This window comes from Perca fluviatilis, chromosome 19 (genome assembly GCF_010015445.1).
Source record: "Perca fluviatilis chromosome 19, GENO_Pfluv_1.0, whole genome shotgun sequence".
NCBI lineage: Eukaryota > Metazoa > Chordata > Actinopteri > Perciformes > Percidae > Perca > Perca fluviatilis.
In genome coordinates, this window is record NC_053130.1 from 17,837,415 (window position 1) to 17,857,971 (window position 20,557).

At 42.3% G+C, this 20,557-nt stretch overlaps 1 protein-coding gene across 1 annotated transcript; it reads right to left on the reverse strand.

Annotated features, from left to right (window-relative positions):
• Positions 1-5,798: 5,798 nt before the first annotated feature.
• sfrp5 (secreted frizzled-related protein 5) lies at positions 5,799-20,495 on the reverse strand. Its single transcript, XM_039784629.1, has 3 exons — positions 19,474-20,495; positions 12,046-12,123; positions 5,799-7,423 (listed from the first exon to the last, which is right to left on the reverse strand). The coding sequence occupies exons 1-3, from the start codon at positions 20,027-20,029 to the stop codon at positions 7,095-7,097; spliced, it is 963 nt and encodes a 320-aa protein (XP_039640563.1). The 5' UTR covers positions 20,030-20,495; the 3' UTR covers positions 5,799-7,094.
• Between the last annotated feature and the right edge of the window lie 62 nt (positions 20,496-20,557).

A 20,557-nucleotide genomic window follows, 5' to 3' on the forward strand; every position in this document is an offset into this window, starting at 1 on the left:
TTCACGCTGTGTTCAGGTCTCTGTTTTAGCTACAGAGTGAGACATTTCACTACTTTAACATCTTTGTTGGAAGTCGCACATGCGCAGTAGCTAGGTAAGGATCATATCAGCTTGCTAGCTGTTTAAACAACTTCGGTCAGTTACAAGGCAGTATTAGCCGGGAGACTTCTTCTAAACGAGGGCGCACTTCCAACTTTGCGTAACTTATGCGTGCAGAACAGGGACATGTGAGTAGTTCTTTTGTAGATTATGGTGAACTAGTGTGTGTTGTAGCAGTGTTTTGCCATTGAGAACGAGCTAGCATGCTACGGTTAGCCCCTTTGTTTCGGCTAGTGACGTAGAAAGCCCTGCAGATTTTGAACAGCTCACCCGGAGACTGAAGGCAGGCTACATCCAGAAACCTGTATCTCACTCAAAACAGCATGGATGTTTTTTTTCAGCATGGAAGTTTGTATGCGTGTGGAAGCACCAGAGACACAAAATAACACCCCAAATCCCAGAAAAAGTGATTTTTTCATAATATGGGCACTTTAAAGTAACTTCTTCTGGCTCATTTCTCTTTGAGCTAAGAGGACTACCTCAGTAGTTTTTGCCAGCTCACACGTCAGTTTTGGTAAACACACTACACAAAGCTCCCCACAGTTTGCTAGACCAAATCCAACATAATGAGAACAATTTGCCAATTGTCCTATAGTTGTAAAGGGGACCAATCTTTTGTTTTGAACTGTTTCTGGATAACCTACATACACCATTGATCCTGATTGCATAGGCTATACCCTAATCAACAGATGACCTTCTATAGAAATCATTTAAGACCCTAAACAGTACATCAGTATATCTTTTGAGAACCCATTGTGGTCAGTTCCCTAGGGCAGATGCAGGGCACTTGATAGCAGAGCTAGCAAGGGCACAGGGCCTATATTTCCATCTAACAATAGCAGAATGCCACCAAAACACCACCTCTCTGAGCCACAATGATTATCTGTTTGAAAATATACTGACAAGTAGAAGATGGGAGATTATGTCTAATTAGTGGCCACTGTCCCTCGTCTCTCGGTTCTGATGGGGTCAGAGTTCACAACCTGACTGCCAAAACATGGGGAGGCTGCTAACCCCCAGCCACAGAGAAGGGCTTTGACTGTGCATGCTTTTATCAGCCTGCACACACACACACACACACACACACACACACACACACACACACACCAACACACTTTGACTCCCTCTGACCCTCCGCTCATCCCTGTCTGACCTTGACCTCTGCCGTTGTGTGTGTGACAAAAAGAGAGAGGGAGGGGTCAACAGGTCTCCAGGGCTGATGCTCCTGTTTCCAAACGGGTGTTAATCTGCACGTCAGCCAACTGTTTGTACGTGCACATAGGTGTGTGAAGAGTATGACGTTTTTGTTTTTGTGCCAATATTTGTTTTGTGCCTTTGCATCCTGGCACTCTCTGTGTATAACTACATGTGGGTGCTTGGTTGGCTGCTGCACCTATGAGTATCCTCTTTGATGTGTGTGCAAGGGTGTCAGCTTGTGTGTGTGTGTGTGTGTGTGTGCGTGTGCGTGTGCGTGTGCGTGTGTGTTTTTCTGGGCAGCTGTAAATCTCCAGACTGACATGTTGCTTCAGTAGGGAAACAGCAGGTTTGAGACACACTGATGGCCTTCACAGATGGCTTTAGGACCCTGCCCATGGGAGGCCTTCGACTTCACCTATTCATTTATTCATTTTCCACTGCAGAGGAGACACTGAGGCCAATGTGATTGTTTCCGAGAGCCAAAGTCCCTTGAGAGCAGCTTGGGTGTTTTCTTATCCAGTCCCTTCTCCCCCTTCATTCTTCCCCTCTAGCCTCTTCTGTCCCCCTGCCCTCTTTTCCCCAGGTTGGTGTTGTTGGGCTTTTGTGTGTGTGTGTGTGTATATATATGTGTGTTTTGTGGATCTAACCTTATCGCCCTAGTGCAACAGGCCAGCTGACGGGCTTTGAATGTCATTGTCACATTATCATTGTGTCACCGAGTCAGTCTGTGTGGATCACAGATCAGTACCAAGAGAGGAAAGGCTACAATTTGACACTTATTTCTCCTTTCACACTTAGCAACTTCATGCGTCTTAGATGGATGGAGTAGAAAGGTGTCAATGCAGCCAAGAGGTTTTAGATTGCAATTTGATTGCTCCAACTAACTTGGTTGGTTGAATCAGTTAAATTGCAATTTGTCTCAAAAGGTCGCTCTGTCCTTAGCATAAAATAGCAAGATTTAAAATGAGACATTAGTGTCAGGGTGTCACAGAGCACGGAAAATTATCCATCTGATTCTGAAAAGTAGTGATTTCATATTCTACATGCAGTGAAATAACTCAGCTAGCTGAAACTGGCTGGTTTAGCTCGGGCAAGTAGGAATGCAAATGAGAGCGGCCTTCTCACTGTGTGTGTGTGTGTACCACATGTAGAAAGTTTCTCTGACTTTATTATAGGGAGAAAATGATTCCCTGGCTTGCTCTAGGCCTTTTAAAAAAGGGAGTCTACACGCCACACTTATGCACATCAGCAAACACACTCACAAAAACACACGCACACCACGAAACACAACATCTTTAATACATTTTACTGAGAAAGGCAGGCCAAGGCTCAGGGCCAGTACAGTCCTTCTGTCCATGTGCTGCTGTTTCCACCCTCTCTCACTCTCTTCTTCTAAATGAATGTACAACTCTCTCCATCCTCTCTTCCTGTAGACAGGTGGTCTTGTGGTTCAGACCTGAAGGATGTTGGCTTACTGTCTAATGCTGTTTTAATGGTACCTTGTGTGGTGGTTAGAGAGAGGCATGCTGCAACTACTAGAAATTCTCCTGACCCTCCAGAACGTTATATAATGGTCTCTTTCTGTTGAGGTAGACTAGTCAAATCTGATTAACGTGTGTATGAGTGTGTGTGTGTGTGTGTGTGTGTGTGTGTGTGTGTGTGTGTGTGTGTGTGTGTGTGTGTGTGTGTGTGTGTGTGTGTGTGTGTGTGTGTTTATGTGCTCACTGGAGTGTTCATGTCTGCCTTAATGTTTAAGTTAAAAGAAGATAAAAAAAATCTATCATTCCAATGTATACTGATAAAGTAACACCATCTAGAAAGTACTACATTATATTTTGAATCTGCCTTGTTCTTAAAAATGAACTGGTAACAATTTCTGTCATTTATGCCATTTCACTTCTTTTGTTTTTTAAAGACTTTTTGGGCATTGCAGGCATTTATTAGGACAGCTGAAGACATGAAGGGGGAGTGAGAGGAGGAACTGACATGCAGCAAAGAGCCGCAGGTCACCTGCGGCCACTGCGTCGAGGAGTACACCGCTATGTATGGGCGCACGCTCTACAAGGTGAGCTACCCAGGCGCACGCCTTTTTACTTGTTTGAAGAAAAATTTAATTTGTTGCCAATGCACAATACCTTGTCCAAAGACAATGCAATTCAAGACATCTGCAGTAAATGTCTGGCCTTTTTTGCCCAGAATCAAAGAGCGAGGGCTTTCTTCCAGACTCTCTCCACCCATCCTAAAAAACTGGAGTGAAGTTACAAAATCTAATTATGAATATTGGATCACTGGATATTTGTTGTTTTATCATTGCTCATGACTTCTAAAGAAATGAAATAAAAATTGATAAAGAGATTTGTGATTACTGGAACAGATCAGCATTTTACAGCCACCGGTTTCAGTGTTGGTATGTGGTGTGTATATATATATATATATATATATATATATATATATATATATATATATATATACTGTATATACATACATATTTTAATTACTGTAAATTCAATTTTACAGTACACACATTCAGGATTCATAAGCTCATTTCCCAAATGATCTTCATCACACTAGAAAAATATTTTTTCAAATATTTAAAAAAAAAGCGGGTGTTAAGTCGTTCACACCCATCTCTCTGGGTTCAATCAGGAGAAGTTATGAAAAAAAAATCAACAAGTAGAACAAGTGGGTGGGTGAGGGAAAGTATGTTAAATGAAAACATCAAATTGCAACATTAACTCTGTGTGTGCTGTGTGTGTGTGTGTGTGTGTGTGTGTGTGTGTGTGTGTGTGTGTGTGTGTGTGTGTGTGTGTGTGTGTGTGTGTGTGTGTGTGTGTGTGTGTGTGTGTGACTACTCAACTGTGAAAAAGGTGCTGCTTATCTGCGCACTGCAATAAAAACAGACAATGTAACCATTCTTCTACAGTGTGTGTGTTGTGTGTGTGTGTGTGTGTGTGTGTGTGTGTGTGTGTGTGTGTGTGTGTGTGTGTGTGTGTGTGTGTGTGTGTGTGTGTGTGTGTGGTGATGATGATTCCCTTTCTGCACTACTTCTCTGCAACTGGAGGAAAGTGAGACAATGGGAGCTTGTAGTAATTTTTTCCCAACGTGTGTCTTTTGTGTGTGTTTCTATGCGTGTCGCTGGTCGCTCATCGGGCCCTTATTAACTCCACTAAGTGATCTTTGAGGAGGTGCTGATGGGTGTCTGTGAGATCCAGCCAAGTTTCTCTCCTTTTCACCTTCCCTCCTTTTCTGGCTTCCTCCACTTTGAGTTCACTGATCACCACATCTTGTGTTATGAAACCTGCTCATCATTTTTCTCTAAGCTGCATGTATTCGACTGCATGAGAACTGATTTAACTCTGATCAACACTTTCTATACCTGTATAGAATTTGAAGTTCTAGTTCAGTCTTTATCGTGTTTGATTGCTCACAGAGACATTGTAGATTTTGAAGTCTCTGATAAAGGCAGTCCTGTCCAACATGGGTTCTACCCTATTATCCCTTCCCCCTCTTGTTTCTGTCCTTCCACAGTCTAGAGACAGAGTGTGCTCTATCTCCACAATCAGCTGGAAATAGGTCATCATTCTACTGGCCTTCACGCTTCGAACAGTCTCCAAAAGTCTCCACATTTCAGGAAATATGGCCAGAAGGCAATGAACATTGTTCAGTATCACATTTGATCCATCTTGTATTTTGGAGAACAAAGATGCCAAATATTTTTTATTGCAGTGAATTAGTTGTATGTGCGAGTCTGGAGTGATTAAGGTCTGGGTGGTTTTGATAAAGTCTGTCGGTTACATTGCAGCATGCTGTCTGTCTGCGTCACCCCTTTACTCATTAAATACTGGTGCTTTTGTAGCCCAGGCTCTGTGTAAAGTTGTGCCCAGTGTGGATCTGGAATATTTTGGCATCGCAGAAAGCGTAACTGAGGTTTCACCTCTTTTTCCCCTGTGAAAGGAGAAAGGAAGGTGCAAGACAGGCCATGTGCACTCTTACAATCCCAAAACTTAAATGAGAACATTTTGAAAGTAAATTAAATAGTCTAAACTTGTATTTATTGTTCATCAGATCAATGTACCATTGAAATTGTTTAGTTATGTTTTAGGTTTGGACTGTTGGATTGAAAAATGGAAAATGAAAAACTAGAAAATGGGAGTAGTTTCCTTTTCTATCCATCCATGCCATGGCTTGACTGCATCTGATTGGCCGGTGGGAACAATTTAATCTGTCAAAAATGGAAATACAGAACGCTTTCTATTACTTTTCTATTTAAAAAAAAAAGAAAGAAGGAAAATTAGACTATTAAGTTTTACACTGACCCAGGATAGTACATATCTCTGTATGGGTGATCAAGTGAGAACTGTCTTATGTACAGTAAGTGTGTGTGTAATATGCACATGCATATGTTTTCTCAACCAAGCAAATATTTTGTAATAAAGAGGGATGAGTGTGCATACTGGGTTTAGTCATAATGATAAAGAAATGGCACATTTCAAAGAAATATAAAAATTTCAAATATATTTTATTTATTTACTTTTTTGTAAAACAAAGATGTATTTCAGTAAAATAACTACTTACATGTTAACTGATTAGAAAATGTTGTCAAAGTTAAATTTTCATCTTTTACTGCTACTGCAACAGTGAATTCAGGTGCTATGTCTGTATGTATGGTTCCTGCTTTCATACAATAGAGGTTTAACAGAAGCAAACTCAAAAATTGAAGTACAAAACAAATAAACATTTGAATAGTGATAGTGAAAAACAGTACCAGAGACTTATCAACCCAACATTGTTGGTTCTGTCCAGAGTCTCTTTCTCTCTCTTTCTCTCTCTTTTATTCTCCACTTGTTTTCAGAAAGATGTCTTCTCTGCCTTAACTTCCTTCTCTCTCCAATTGAAAAAGCAAAAAATATTCAAGTTTCCCTCTTTCAGGCCACAAAAAATGTTGCTGTACAAAGTCAGTGGAAGCATCATCCAGGCTGTCTCGTCCCATCTGTCTTCTTTCCCAGCAGGGATAAACGCAAAAAGCCCAATTTTCTAATCATTTAGTATTTATCAGGATTGCCTACTTTTGACATTATTAAACCATACAGTTAAGTGGATCATCTACATGTCTTTGCTTTGATATTGTTCCTGGGAGCTCTGTACCAGTGTATGCACTTTCCCATTACACAGCCCACATTTATTGTAGCGTATCATTTCTCTCTGTTTTTTTTTTACACTGAAACAAACCCTGCGTTCCCACTCAGCTCCTTTTCCATTCGGTCTGTCTATAATCATTACATTATCAAACATGTTCTCCCTCCCAATAGTTGCCTCACATCTTTACGTTCCCATTTCTTAATGCCACTGTCTTGATAAAGATATCATACATGTGATTTGTTCTACTATGTCAGAAGAGGAAAGTAGAATTACAAGGAAAATTCTATTAAGTTTGCAGGTGATCAATCAAAATGTCTGTTTTACTTTGGAAAATAAAATGATCTCACCTAAATAAAAAAAAAAAATCTGTGGTTTCTTTGGGGGTTTTATTATTCAGAGGGAGCTGTGTGCAGCTTTTCCCCTCCAACATTAACATGTCTGATTCATCTAAGCAGATCAGGACGACCCCCTTGACGACCTGATTCATGTTAAAGCTGAGAAAATAAAAGCTTGACTGCCCTGAGACCCTTTGTAGGGCTATGTAGCGGGCTGGATTTAGCAGGGACCTGGGGTTCGGGGACGCAGAATTAGGATCTATGTGAAACAAGGTGGAATGTGGGAAGCGATCGTGGATTGTGCCAACAGTGCAGCGAGACGCGTCATTGGAAGACAGTGTGATAGGTGGGACACTGATGGGACTTCATGTACTTGATGGCGAACTTGAGCTCCTTGCTCTTTTTGTCCCACTTGTGAATGGACATGAGCAGCAGTTGCTGGTCCACTTTACGGCCCATGATGAGGAAGTTGGAGCCCAGGCTGTCCAGTTGGGAGCACGGGCAATTTGCGCCATTCTTGATGTACAGGGTCAGTTTCTTCAGGTCCTTCTTCCTTAGCACACCCTGCTTCAACACTTTCTTCTTCTTTTGTGCTGCTATCAGCTTCCGGTCACCCTTCTCCTTCTTCACCTCCTTGATCTTCATCTTGAGGGCTGAGGGAGAAGAGAGGGAGATATATTTGAACTCAGTCTAACTTCTATTCCATAAAAACAATATTTAAACCCAGAAGCTGTTAATGTATGACTCTCATTTTTTTTTTACTTTGAGCAGCTGTGACATTTGTTCTTACTGCAAACCTGTACTGAGCTCTGTGCTGTGCCAAAGAAGCAGCTACTTTACACCTCTCCTGAGTATCATCATTTAAATTCTCCTGCAGCGTATAAAAACTGCATCCTGTGTCTATGTTTGTGTGTCTGACTTGGGGAATACCCATAAATGAAAAGGAGGACATGTTTTTGGAGCTAGTCAAGTCTTAAGCCCTTGAGGGTGAGTCCAAGTCACAAGTCATTTGCAAATTGCAAGTCAAGATGCGAGTCTCTAAATGCTGACCCTTAAATTACATGGCAGTTAAACATTTTCCTTTCCCAACTGGCTTAAACCTGTTTTTCTTACATATAACTTATTTTATTGTTACAGGGTTTCACCATGTCAAATCTTGGGACCTGCATGTTTTTGCTTTCAAGTCTCAAGTCAAGTAGTCGGACCTAACTCTCTCTCCCTCTCTCTCTCTCTCTCTTAGGGCCCTATTTTAACGATCTGAAACACAAGTATCAAACGTGAAACGCAAGTAGCTTTGTGGGCGGATCTCGGGTGCTGTTGCTATTATACCGGCGGGATAAATGAGTCTTGCGCCCTACGCAAATCTAAAATGGGTTGGTCTGAAGTAGCTAGATGTGGTTTGGGCGTAACGTGCTATAAACCAATCAGAGCGTCATCTCACATTCCCTTTAAGAGCAGGCACGCTTGTTCCATGGCAGATTGCTATTATGACGGCGGATTCGCCTGGCGCACGCCAGCGGGAGCTGTCCGGGATGCGGCAAAGTAATAAATGCCTGTCTTGACCGGATCGCGATGTTGATCTCCTCAAGTCTGGAAAGGATTGCTGCAGCCATGGAGCGTGGGCCTCCAAATGCACCACCTGCTCCTGTTGTGCCCCTTCCTCCTCCCCCCACTCCATCTCTGTCCACCCACTCCACGAGGAGCACATCGCGCATTGCCACTCCTGGACCAGATCCCGCCGGAGTGTCCAATCCCGCCGTAGTTCAACATCACGTCTCCTTAAGTCCTCTAATATTTCCTCATTTATGTCATCAACACATCCATGATTCATGGAAATGTTGTGTAAAACACAACAAGCCACAAAGAATGCTGCGACTTTTTGAGGACTGTACTGTTAAGTGCCTCCTGATCTATCCAAACACCTGAAGCACATTTTCAGTAATATTTTTCCTTGTAATTATGTATGGTTTGCAAAAATGGGAACTGCTGCGTGTAGATGAGAGAAGCAAAGTTTATGCGAGTTGTGCACACGCTACATTATGTTCAAGCATGCGCCCCTAAAATAGCATCTGAATAATGCGCCACTGACTTTAGACTAGCGCCACTGACTTTAGACCAGATTTTTCCTGGTCTGTGGTGGAATTGTTTTCTGAAACTGCAAAATAGCACCAGGGAACGTTTGCGCCTGAACACGCCTCCTCTTTTTGCTGAACCGCCCCCGGGAGCGCAAATACATTCCCTAATTTACCGACGTGCGTCTGTGGAGGGAAAAGTCTGCTGTGCGTCGGGTGCAAAATAGGAATGATACATGCGTCGGTGTACAAAGGCAGTTGCGCTGAGTGCAAGATTGGGCCCTTAGAGTCTTAAGTCTAAAGCTTTGGTTCTACCATCAATAATGTTTCTACATTGGATCTGTATGGAATCACTTTTGTACCATACTTTGTTGTCTTCCCTTTGTAGTCCGATGTAATCAATTTTTTTGTCTCATGCTTCTCTATTGAGATATTACGCTTAGACTCATGTATTTTTACAACACTAAATACACAACAGATAACCTCTGTTTTTAGTATATGTGGAGTTTGGTTTTAGCAAACTCCGGTTTATCAACTTAATGAAGTACTGACTTGTATCTCCCGTTGAGCCTCGTGTTTATAAGTGTTATATCACATTTGCATTTGAGAGAGGAATTCTCTGGGTGAACATTTTGACAGGTGAAATTAATCACGGGCCGGGCAAAGGCGCAAGGTCGGTATGAAACATCGCTATGTACCCGAGCCTGTTGGAAGATCGCCATTTCACTTCTCGCCTGCATAAACATCCCTCGGCACACTCTGATACTTTGCATACACAGTACATGCGAAGCGATAGCATGTTTATGAAGGAATGTGTGTGTTGAGTTGCCTCTCATCCTCATCCTGATTCACGTCCAGCTCCTTCACTGAGGGCGTGTGTTTGTGTGCTGCATTCGCGTGCCCAGGCATGTGTGTGTGTTTATGTGAATGAATGCATTCATGTGTATGTGTGTGTTCAGAAAAAGATAGGAAGGATAAAATAATTTCCCTCCCTGCTTCACTTTTAAATGTCCACTCATATTTAGTCATAAGTGATGCAGTGGGGCCCACAGTGTGCACCCTGGCCAGTATCCTTGTGACAAGCCATGCCCACGTCTATATACAAACTCACTTTCTTTAAAGTGTGCACAAGGGGAGTAGAGGTAGAACGAGGAGAGAAAGGTGTGCTGTCATATTGAGCAGAAACAGGTTTTCTTTAAGCAAGCAAGCTCCCCTACCCACCAGGTGTAGGCTTCGTGTTCATGCCCTGCCGGACACACTTTCCTCCCCCTCTCTTTCCTACTCTTGTCATTTGTGCTAAGCTGCAGGATGTTACAGCAAGGAATGTGGAGGGATCAGACATCAAAAGTGTGTAATAAAACACGAAGCACAAAATTCTCTCAGGGCGAACAGTGTCCGAAGATGAATAGACAACAACATTCACGAGGTATGAGATCAAGCTGTAGTCAGCTATCGCCCTATAGAATAACATTAGAGTAATTTTTGCCTTGATCTCCAGATCAATACGTCACGGTTATCTTGACTTCTCTACTCATCCTCATCCAGTCACATACATTAACAGCCAATACAATGTCTTTGGCTCGCTATCTGCTGTCACACGTTTCATTCTAATGAACAGAAAGAATCTGATTCTCCCCCAAAAAAATGTTAGAAGATTGAGATATGTAATTCTGAAGTTAATCAGACAAATATCGGTGAATTGCAGCTCAAGAGTGTGATCAATGTTCACAAATATGTATTTTGTTGTTGTTGTTGGATGTGATGTGTTGGTCGTTTATTAATTTATGATTTATAATGGGTCATGTTCTGTATATTCAGGCCAGTAGGTGTGGGTGTTTTCCAGAAGACAGTTTGCGAAACTTGGTGTTTTTTTTAAACTGCAGACATTTCCTCTGTAGGATACTACAGGATAGAAATATGGTTTTCAGCACCAGTCTGGCAACATTTCATTTTCAATTACATTATTCTCACTAATCTGAAAATAGAGAGCAGTATATCATTAACTCTAAAGACTGGGGCAATAGTCCATGCAAGCAGAAATTCAGCTGCTGTGGAGTATGATGGGCCAAAAGCCTCGATGAGGAGAAATAATGGAATAATTATGTTCTGGCTTGGTGTGCAGGTCATTACTGTGGTGAAACTGGTCATGCTGGAAAGTATAAAGTTTAGAAAAATGGCGTTGAATGGACATCAGGGACTGGAAGCTGTTATATTAATTTTATCAACTTATGAGAGGAAAAGGGTAATGCTAGCAGGGGGAATAGTGTAAAATTGATGCGTGTTCTGCTCGTTCATGTCTGTTCATTCCCCATTTTCTACAAATACCCACAAACATATGGTTTAACGGAAAATCTGTTTAACGGAAGAGACTGAAACATAAATATGTTATGAAATAAATCATAAAGCCCAATTCTTATTTTTATGTCCACCAACAAAGCACCTTTAAATCATTTTTTAAAACTAAGGCCTTTGTAAATGCAAAGGTTTTTACAGTAATAAAGATCTGTGTGCATAATATTTTAAAGTTTTATTGACAATACTGTGCATGTGTACGAGAGATAGTTATTTTGCAATAGTCCTGCTACTTTTGCTGTCCTACAGCACACAATGTAATATAATTCTGGTGTTAGACAGGTAGACTTGTAACAAAAACTCCTGCTTTTAGTGTAATTGTCTCAAATTTAAAGCCAAAACAAACTTCCTGAAATGTATATGATGGCACATATCTGTGCTTTTAAATAGCTTCTTCTCAAATTCCTTAATTTTTGTATTCCCTTTATTTTAATAATTGATGTCAAACATGCTTGTACTCCTTCAGTAATTAAGGATCGATGATGTTTTAAGCCCCCAACGCCTCCTTCCAGGCAGCGCTGCGACCGCTGACTTCAAGGCACCTAACCCTAACTCTAACCATTGCCTAATCCTAGTGCCTTCCAGGTAGCGCTGCCTGGAAGGAGACGTTGGGGGCTTAAAACACCGATAAACGTAATTAAGCCTGTGCTGAAACCTTTTGTCTATACAGTTGCACTTGCGATTTAATAAATGTGAAATGTCGCCACTTTCAGGCAAAGAAGGCAATAGTTACTGCACTTTTAACTTTTGTGCCACCTGCAGGCAGTGAGTGTTACTGTCCTCCTCCCCTGTACTGTACTGTATATGCATCTATAGGATGCAGCTCTTACTCTTCAATTGTTGGTACTTACCAAAGTCACTGGCACAGTAATGCTCCATTATGTTGTCTGCTTTCAGCTCATTGTCACATGGAGGGCACACCTTCGACACTGAGGGGACAGAAAAATAATGTCATTAGCAGCTACACATAATTATTTTATAATCATATTTCATATGGTTCTATTAAGGCCAGATTAGCTAATACTGAGTTAAGGTGAGTTGAGGTCATTGTTAGTCAAGTGCAGTCAGCAAAACCAAAGTTGTGTCGGTATGAAATCGTTAAACCTGAGCACGTTTTAGGCACTTATTTTCAGCCCCCCTCCGCTTGTCAGAGGCTATTTGCTGCTGAGAGAATACACAGTCCAGCAAGCTGACTGATGTTTGCCCTGCAATTACACTGGACATAATGTTTTTAATTCTGGCCCTTGTATATTTTGGTGGTGCAGGCGTGGTCTTGGCTGTGCAGAAAGGTAAATGCTGTTGCAGCAGGAGCAGCTGAACATGGTGAAAAGTGATTCAGTACAGAGACACAGCCAGCACTGAGGCCACACAGCAACCACACATTGTGAAACAGCAAGGGGAAACCAAAGCAACGAGTTCAGTTTATTTTTAACTCAAAATGTATGGTCATGCCTGCTTTGCTCGAAAGCATGTTTAGCCTCACTAACTTTGATTTGTGACTTTCTGATTGTTGTTATTGTGTACCCATACAACATGAGAGAGAAGTAACAGGCCCTACATTAAACCTTTTATTTGTTTACTGCAAATTCTTGCTTGTCTACAGCAGAAACTGACAAAATATGGAAATATGAATAATTATTATGACATTTTGACTTATATAGTAAATATTTTTCCCCACACTAACTATAAATCCTGCTTTCAAAGCCCTCAATCTCTTCTTTGTCAGGCACACAAACACACACAGACATGCTACATACTGCCTTGTAATTTTCTCCAAAAGTAAACTTTATTATGGCCATTCCTACATAAACTCTGAGTAAGCCCTGAAGAACTGGTTGTAGCTACACACATCTAATATCAGTCTACTTATCCACAAAACAGAGGTTGGGCCGATCGAGAGAACAAGGTACAATATTAGAAATGGTCAGGGAGAGAAGGATGTGGTATAGGAATCTTCCCCACACCACATATATGCACCTACAGGGCAGTTAAATATCATAAGCAGACTTTTTTTGGGACATCTGCTTATAGGGGAGCTAACTTTTTCTGTCATTCACTTACCACAGTATCCAAAATAAGTTTAGATCTCTCCCCCCTCTCTGTTTTCCTGTGTGTCTCACACTTACAAACACACACAGGACTATCCTAGCACAGTCCAGCCTAGGCCCCAGGGTTAAAAGTCAGGGTTCAAGGGTTATCACCCCTGCCCAAACCTCAGAGTCTGGGCAGATAATGAGACGGGTCAAAGTTTAGCATGCTTCGCTGCTCGGGATCGTGGGGAGGTGAACCCCCTAACCACCGCTGAGTGTTCTGTATGCGTATATGCGCTCGTATGTATGTGTCGGAAGGAGTTGAACCATGTTCTTGTAGAGTAACTGACAGTTTTTCTCCTCTGAGGATTCCCATGCATTCACAGGCAGGAGACCTGCTAGGCTTTAGGGTCAAGCCTCTTAATTGTCTGGTGCTGACTGGGACAAGAGCATGGAAACACACACACACACACACACACACACACACACACACACACACACACACACACACACACACACACACACACACACACACACACACACACACACACAGATAAAGAAATGCCAAAACTCTGGATTTGTCTGTTTTTGTCCCTTGAAGCTGTTAAGGTCTTACGCCCATGGTCCATGGTAATTCATTCTGGTTTCACGGGAGGGGAGGAGGGGGAGGGGGGGGGGGGGGGGGGATGGTGGTAAGAGGGCGGAGGCCTTGTTGTGTTGGTGGGGGGGGGGGGGGGAAACTTGGACCAAAATGTACCATTTGGATGCCGCTGAGAAATCAATTAAGCGACGACTGCCCTCATCACGGTCTTGTCTCCATAGGGGGAATTACCGTCATGTTCTGATGGGAATCACTGCTGCGTGTCTTAGAGTGTTTTTTTTTCCTGAAGACATTTCTACTCCGCAAATATTTTGACATTAGGTCATGTATTTTGCCATCATCTCAAAGCAGTTTAGGATTTTTTTTTACCATGCCATGTGATTGAATTGTAAAAAGTAATGTTCTTGCTTTTTTGCTCCTTTTATGTTCTTTGAACTTGATTTTCGTCGTCTGCGTGCTGGGTTATAGACTTAATCACAGAAACGTAAAATGTTTCCATTCACAGTGACGGATGTTAGAATATAGTATCTCAGAGCTGTTGTTCTGGAGGTTGAGGAGGTTGGGAGTTGATGATTGAGGGTAAGAGGAAAAGGATGATGGGAGTAGGGTTAGTAGGGAGGTGGTCCGTTGGAAAGACCTGCTGTTAATCTTCAAACAGCAGGCCAGAGTGGAAATGACGTAGGGCAAGAGTCCAGTAATTTCACTGCACAGCTTCACTTAGTCATAGCTCTAAGGTTAATATCATGTTATCCATTTCAGTCTCCCTCCCCTCCTGTACAGTATATTTAGTTTATTGTCCCCCCTCTTGATTGAAACCAAGGAAATGCAACAAAATCTCAGTATTGGAAAAAAAATCTTAATCTGGCTTGAGAAAATGTATAATGTTAATGATAAAAGGAAAAGTGGAAAGTCATTTGTCAGATAATACTTATGGTGTTAAGGTCCCATAAAAAAGTGCCATTGTGCAAATATGTGAAATGTCTCTAACATGTGTCCACCATGACCTCCACAAACATGACAACACAAAGATGATCGTCATTTTGTTGTAATTGGTTGGTGCGGTGGAAAGTTGCTGCACCTTTATTTAATTTAAAAACATACATTTTGTTCATCACTAAGTAAAAAAGCCTTGTCCAAGCATTTGTCATTACATAACATTCAAGAATCCTTTCCATTTGCCTCAAACATCAAATCACATTTTAGGTTTGCAACAAGTTGCTTAAAATAAATTTTACAGCTTGTGTCGTAGTTACAGTTTGTGCAAAGTTACATGTTTCTGCTTACTTTTTTCTGTCTCTTTGTCTCCCACACACGCACATATCTTCACACCAAAGATAACCAGATCTAACAATATCGTCATCCGATCCCCTGCTGTGTCTTTTGCCTCGTCCCTTGCAGCCTGAGCATCACCGACTTTTATGGGAAGAACGTTCCATTTAAAGTATGTGCAGGTCACTATCTCATGCCTCATTTGGGCCCTTTAAATTACGAGCAGCAACACTTATGACATAAAACGGTACTATGCCGGAGATGAAATGCAGCGTGTGATTTATGTCAGAGGGCCTAACATCTGTTTAAATGCGGCATGCAGACGGACAGAGGAGGACTTAAATACGGCCCACAGGCAGCCCCCGGGGCCCCTAAAACCCAGCATGCTCCTTGCATCTGTAGGAATCCTATACAGAAGAGAAAATACATTCTCAAAAGGCAGAGGCAGTCTTCCATGCACAGAGCATTGGATCACATTTTCCCTTTCATATAGCAGCCAGGGCCACATGAGTAGCACCCATTGTGCTGCTGGGGAACTGACAGTGCTGCCTGTCTCCTTTAGCACGGTTGTAACTTACACTAGCCGCATCAATGAGTACGGCAAGGACAGACAATATCTTTCACACCATGCAATTTCAACGACTTTTGCTGGACAACGTGCATATTGTCTTGAAGAGCATTTTCTGCAGAAACATGCACTTTGAGATATGGAGTTTACTCTTTGCACTTTAACAGACGGTGCAGAATCCTACCGACCCCTACCATACCTGTTGATTTGCTGATGCTGACAGCAGCTAAAGGTAGCATCATTAAATAAGGTGGAGTTGATGGGTGGCATCTGCCAGATAGACTGAGCTCAGCTGGCCTTCTTCACTCCCTGGGCCCTCTTTTGTCAGCAGACTGCTTGTCTTCCCTGATATAATATCTCCAGACTTGTGTTTCACATAGTCACACCACATGGGCCCCTGTTACTTACACACATATACACACATGCACACGCACACACATGCCAATAATCATCCACACACACAAACACAACCTGAGCTCAGGTAGTGGTGGTGTTCTTCTCAGTTTTGGCTATGACAGAGAGGTGGTAAGTGAATCTGACTCTGTACTGTTGTTTCCACAGGAGCCTAGCTGGATAGCCCTTATATGATCCTGTCTGAAGAGAATCATCCTTGTTTTTTGACACGGTTCTCAGGAAACTCACTTCTAACAATTCTTAGCTGAAATTCCTTTTTTATTATCGCTGTGTGTGTATGTGTGTGTGTGTGTGTGTGTGTGTGTGTGTGTGTGTTTTAAAGCCAAAAGTTTGTCCTCAGGATGGCCTCATCGGCACATCTGAGAATCTCTGGTTCTTAACAAAATGTCAGTGACTGAGCCCTCAGGCTAGAAGCGATATGGGTTCGCTCTCAGTTTCAAACACACACACACTCACGCACACTCACACAAGCACACATTCAAATGTAATTGTTAAACTTAACCAATATAACATTTTTGATTTATATTTTACAAATTTAATTCAACATATTTCCTCTAATTTTCTCTCTTCATAAAATTGCTTAACAGCAAAAAACCCTCAACAAATTTGCACTGATCTCGCACCACTCTCTGTAATCTAGCCGCCTCGGATCATTTTTTGATTAGATAGGATCAACAAACTGTTGCCTGTTTGAGGAGATGACAGATAAAGTTTAAGCTGCCTCCGTCTCAGGCAGCAAGTAAAAGAATGAGTTATGGCTCTGCAAAGCCAAAGTGTCACATAGTTGAAACTCGTCCTACAAAAACAGAACAGCCACTTTTCCTAATGGAATGAGCCAGCTCCGCATGAATTCACCAGAGAATCCTAAAACGATCTTTTTTAGCAGGGTAGATACTTAGATATCAGTATAGTGCGAAAATTATTGATAAAAAGCAAAGATATGTCACACAATTTGTTATGATTGACAGAACTAAAATGATGTTTTGGCATTATTGGCTTTCATTTTTAGCGCTTTAGTAAAGTAGTACATTGTAATATATCAAAGAACAGCTCAATACAAGGAAAACACATTTATCAAATGAAACATAACACGCAGCAACATTTCAACCAAACTAGATAAGAAATGGCGATAAACAGTAAAGGAAAGAAGTGGAATAATGAAACAAATAAACCGGTTTTTTTTTAGTCCTTATTGAAAGCAGAGAGGCAGACACTTTTTTGTGCTGCAGGAGGCAGATTTTCTCCTATTCTACACTCGGTCTGCCTCTCTTTACTCTCCCGCTTCCCTTTCCTTTCACTCCTCTCCATTGGGCTCTCAGGGACAATCAGACTTTCGTCATTCCCATTCTCTGCCCGCCTCCCTTGTCCTGTCATGTCGACTAATTAGTGGGAGCTCAGTAATTGGCCTAGCTAATTGGCCTGCTGGCTGCCAGACCCAACAAAGGCCTAGCAGACTGGGACACAGTGAGGACTGTCCCCACTGTCTAAAGACTCTCATCAACTCCCTCTATCCCCCTCTTAGCACTGACTGCTTTTGTAAAGAGGCTGCATAAGTAGTCGCGGCGCATACACACACATGCACACGCCTTTTTCTCTCTATTTAGTTCCCACTCACCCTCTCACAGCTCACTATTGGCCCATCTGTCTGTTCTCTTACTCGTTTCCTGTGAACAATTATATAATACTTTCCATTTTTTTTGTGAATCAAATCTCTCTCAGAAATCCCAGTGTAATTTCCATTTCTTATTCTTATTCTTCTTATTTCATTCATATTGGGTTTATTTGTTCATATATTGACACTGCAGACCAGCTTTTGAGTTGCATGCGTGGCAGCTTTAAAATAAGACATTCTCCATTAACTCAGTTGTGAGATTGATAGATTAGCTGTTGATGGATGTATGCTGATAAAGGTGTGTGTGTGTGTGTGTGTGTGTGTGTGTGTGTGTGTGTGTGTGTGTGTGTGTGTGTGTGTGTGTGTGTGTGTGTGTGTGTGTGTGTGTGTGTGTGTGTGTGTGTGTGTGTGTGTGTGTGTGTGTGTGTATGTATGCATGTGTATCAACTTTTCAGTTGAGATGTGTTTAACATCACAGTCCATTAATCTAAACTCGGTGAGCGATCTGGCCGTCGGAGTCACTCGGTCTCCTGTCTCTCTCTCTGTCTGTCTCTGTCCCTCCCTGAGGCATATGTTGATGGCAGGGAGCCGTCCTGAACTGTCCACTTACTCAAGAACTTTCCCCTGTGGCCTCTTCCTGCTCCTGTCTCTCTGCCTGACTCTGGATAGTCTCTCACTTAAACTTTCAACTGTCATCATTGCAGTGTGGGGAAACCATATGAGCCTCACAGCCATTAGGCTCTCACTGTTTCTGACTCTGCAGGCTCTCGGGACACTTATCTGTCTCAGTAATGGTATTAGTGGGAGTCCTGAAATAAACAAACTATTTTTATAGTGTTATTTTTGCATTTGGCAACACAAGTCATAGTATAGCAATGATTTTGTATTTTTATTGTTTTTTTAATTGTTGCATTTTTAACCCATGTATAATTTTAAATACTTGCTTATTATTAGGGTTGGGCATCGTTTGGATATTAACGATTCTGATTCCAATTCCGATTCTTCCTTTCGATTCCGGTTCTTATCGATTCTCGATTCCGATTATTTGAGTGGTGGAGTTGAAACGGGTCACATGCTTATTTCACAAATAAGAGGAAAGTTTTATTTTGATTCAAAGGTGGGTTGCAGTTTTACAGGGCTTTTTCAATGTAAAATAAAGCCACACTAGAGCACCGCTTACTGTACTCCATGGCTGCAACAAAACAAGCGCCTGGCCGCTACGGAAACCATAACTTGCGCATGTTAAATTTGGAACCCATGATCAGATTTGAAACCAAATCCTCCAAACGATTCCAATAAAGAAACGATTCCGATGGAATCGTAATTTTTTAAACTATTCCAAGTAGGAATCGGTTCTCGATGCCCAACCCTACTTATTATATACTATATACATTCTTGATATTGCTTACTGAAATGCACGTGTTATACCTTATCATTAAAAACTGGTTTGTACAATACAAACTATGTTTTGCACAGATTAATAACAAGCTGTAGCATGATTTTTATGCTGGAAAAGATTTCTATTTTTAATTTGTATTTATTGATTTATTCAACTTGAATTGATTGTAATGTGGTACTGAGCTTGTCACTTTTGTATTTTGAGAGGACATTAAAATTAAAATGTCAAGCTAACATTTTAACTTCTGTATAAGCATTAATTCAACTTCTTTAGTACTATTTACACTATTGTGGACTTGTATGTGTGCGTAGCTGATTTTGTGTGTGTGAGTATGCTTGAATGAGGGTGTGTGTTGGAGTGGATGTATGTGCACATAGCTGCCCTACCTGGTGGCTGGGTCGCGTGGTTCCCAGTGAACTGCATGGGGATGCAGAGGTCGTTATCAATGGGAAACTTATCACAGGTCAGCATCTCTGGCCAGGGGAAGCCGTAGGTCTCCATCACCGGAGCACAGCTGTCCCTCACAGCTTCACACAGCGAGCGGCAGGGATAGATGGGCCTGTCCAGGCACACCGGTGCAAACAGCGAGCACAGGAAGACCTGGGTATCAGCATGGCAGCGTTTGGCCAGGAGGGGTACCCAGCTGCCCGCCTGCTGCTTGACCTCTGGCATGGTCTCATGGTCCAGGAGGTTGGGAAGCCTCATCTTCTTGTAGCCCACATTGTGGCACAGGCGCAGGTCAGCTGGTATGTCCACACACTGGGGCTGCTTGGTGTAGAAGCGACCATTGTGGAAGTTGTCCGACTGCCAGCTGTAGTAGTCGTACTCATCTGCAGCTGAGACGGTGAGGAGGAGGAGGAGAGAGAAGAGCGACAGGCCCAGTGCCAAGCTGAAGGAGCCCTGGGTTAATGCCCACCTGGGGCTCTTTTGTCCGTGTGCCATGCCTCTCTGAGCCCAAACCAACAATTCAAGAATGTTGTATCCAAAGTCTCCAAAGTTAAGACAAAATGCAGAGAGAAGAGAGGAACAAGTGGGGCAGGCGTACAAGCTGTAATCCCTTTTTTCGTCCTGAGTATGGACGCCGTGGATTGAAAATGAAGTGTTTAATTCCCTTCTTCCCTGGAGAGTCGGCCCTCTAAGCCTCCCTGAAACACGTCCCTGTGTGTGTGTGTGTGTGTGTGTGTGTGTGTGTGTATGTGTGTGTGTGTGTGTGCGCCTCAGGTAGTGGAGTGGGGAGGCAGCAGTCAAAGAAGAGTGAGCGCACAAGTAGGACTGCTTATTTAACTAACTTTCCCTGTTAATAATGTCTCACTCTCCTTCCCTCTCCCTGTCTTTGAAGTGTCTCCAGCCCTCCCCTGCTCTCTGTCTATTAGTCTGCAGCTGTAATGAGGAGTACCTTAGGTTTTAAGAGGCAGTGGTGGTTGCTTTCTGCAGCTGCCTGCCCCCTAGCAGGCTCCCAGACCACTCACC

What these genes read in the sequence shown, in the direction of transcription:
- sfrp5 (XM_039784629.1), bottom strand. Translation starts at nt 20,029, where the DNA reads ATGGCACACGGACAAAAGAGCCCCAGGTGGGCATTAACCCAGGGCTCC. An exon ending in CCACGCGACCCAGCCACCAG is followed by an intron (nt 12,124 to 19,473) that starts GTAGGGCAGCTA and finishes CTGTCCCCTCAG; the next exon opens with TGTCGAAGGTGTGCCCTCCA. An exon ending in TTACTGTGCCAGTGACTTTG is followed by an intron (nt 7,424 to 12,045) that starts GTAAGTACCAAC and finishes CTTCTCCCTCAG; the next exon opens with CCCTCAAGATGAAGATCAAG.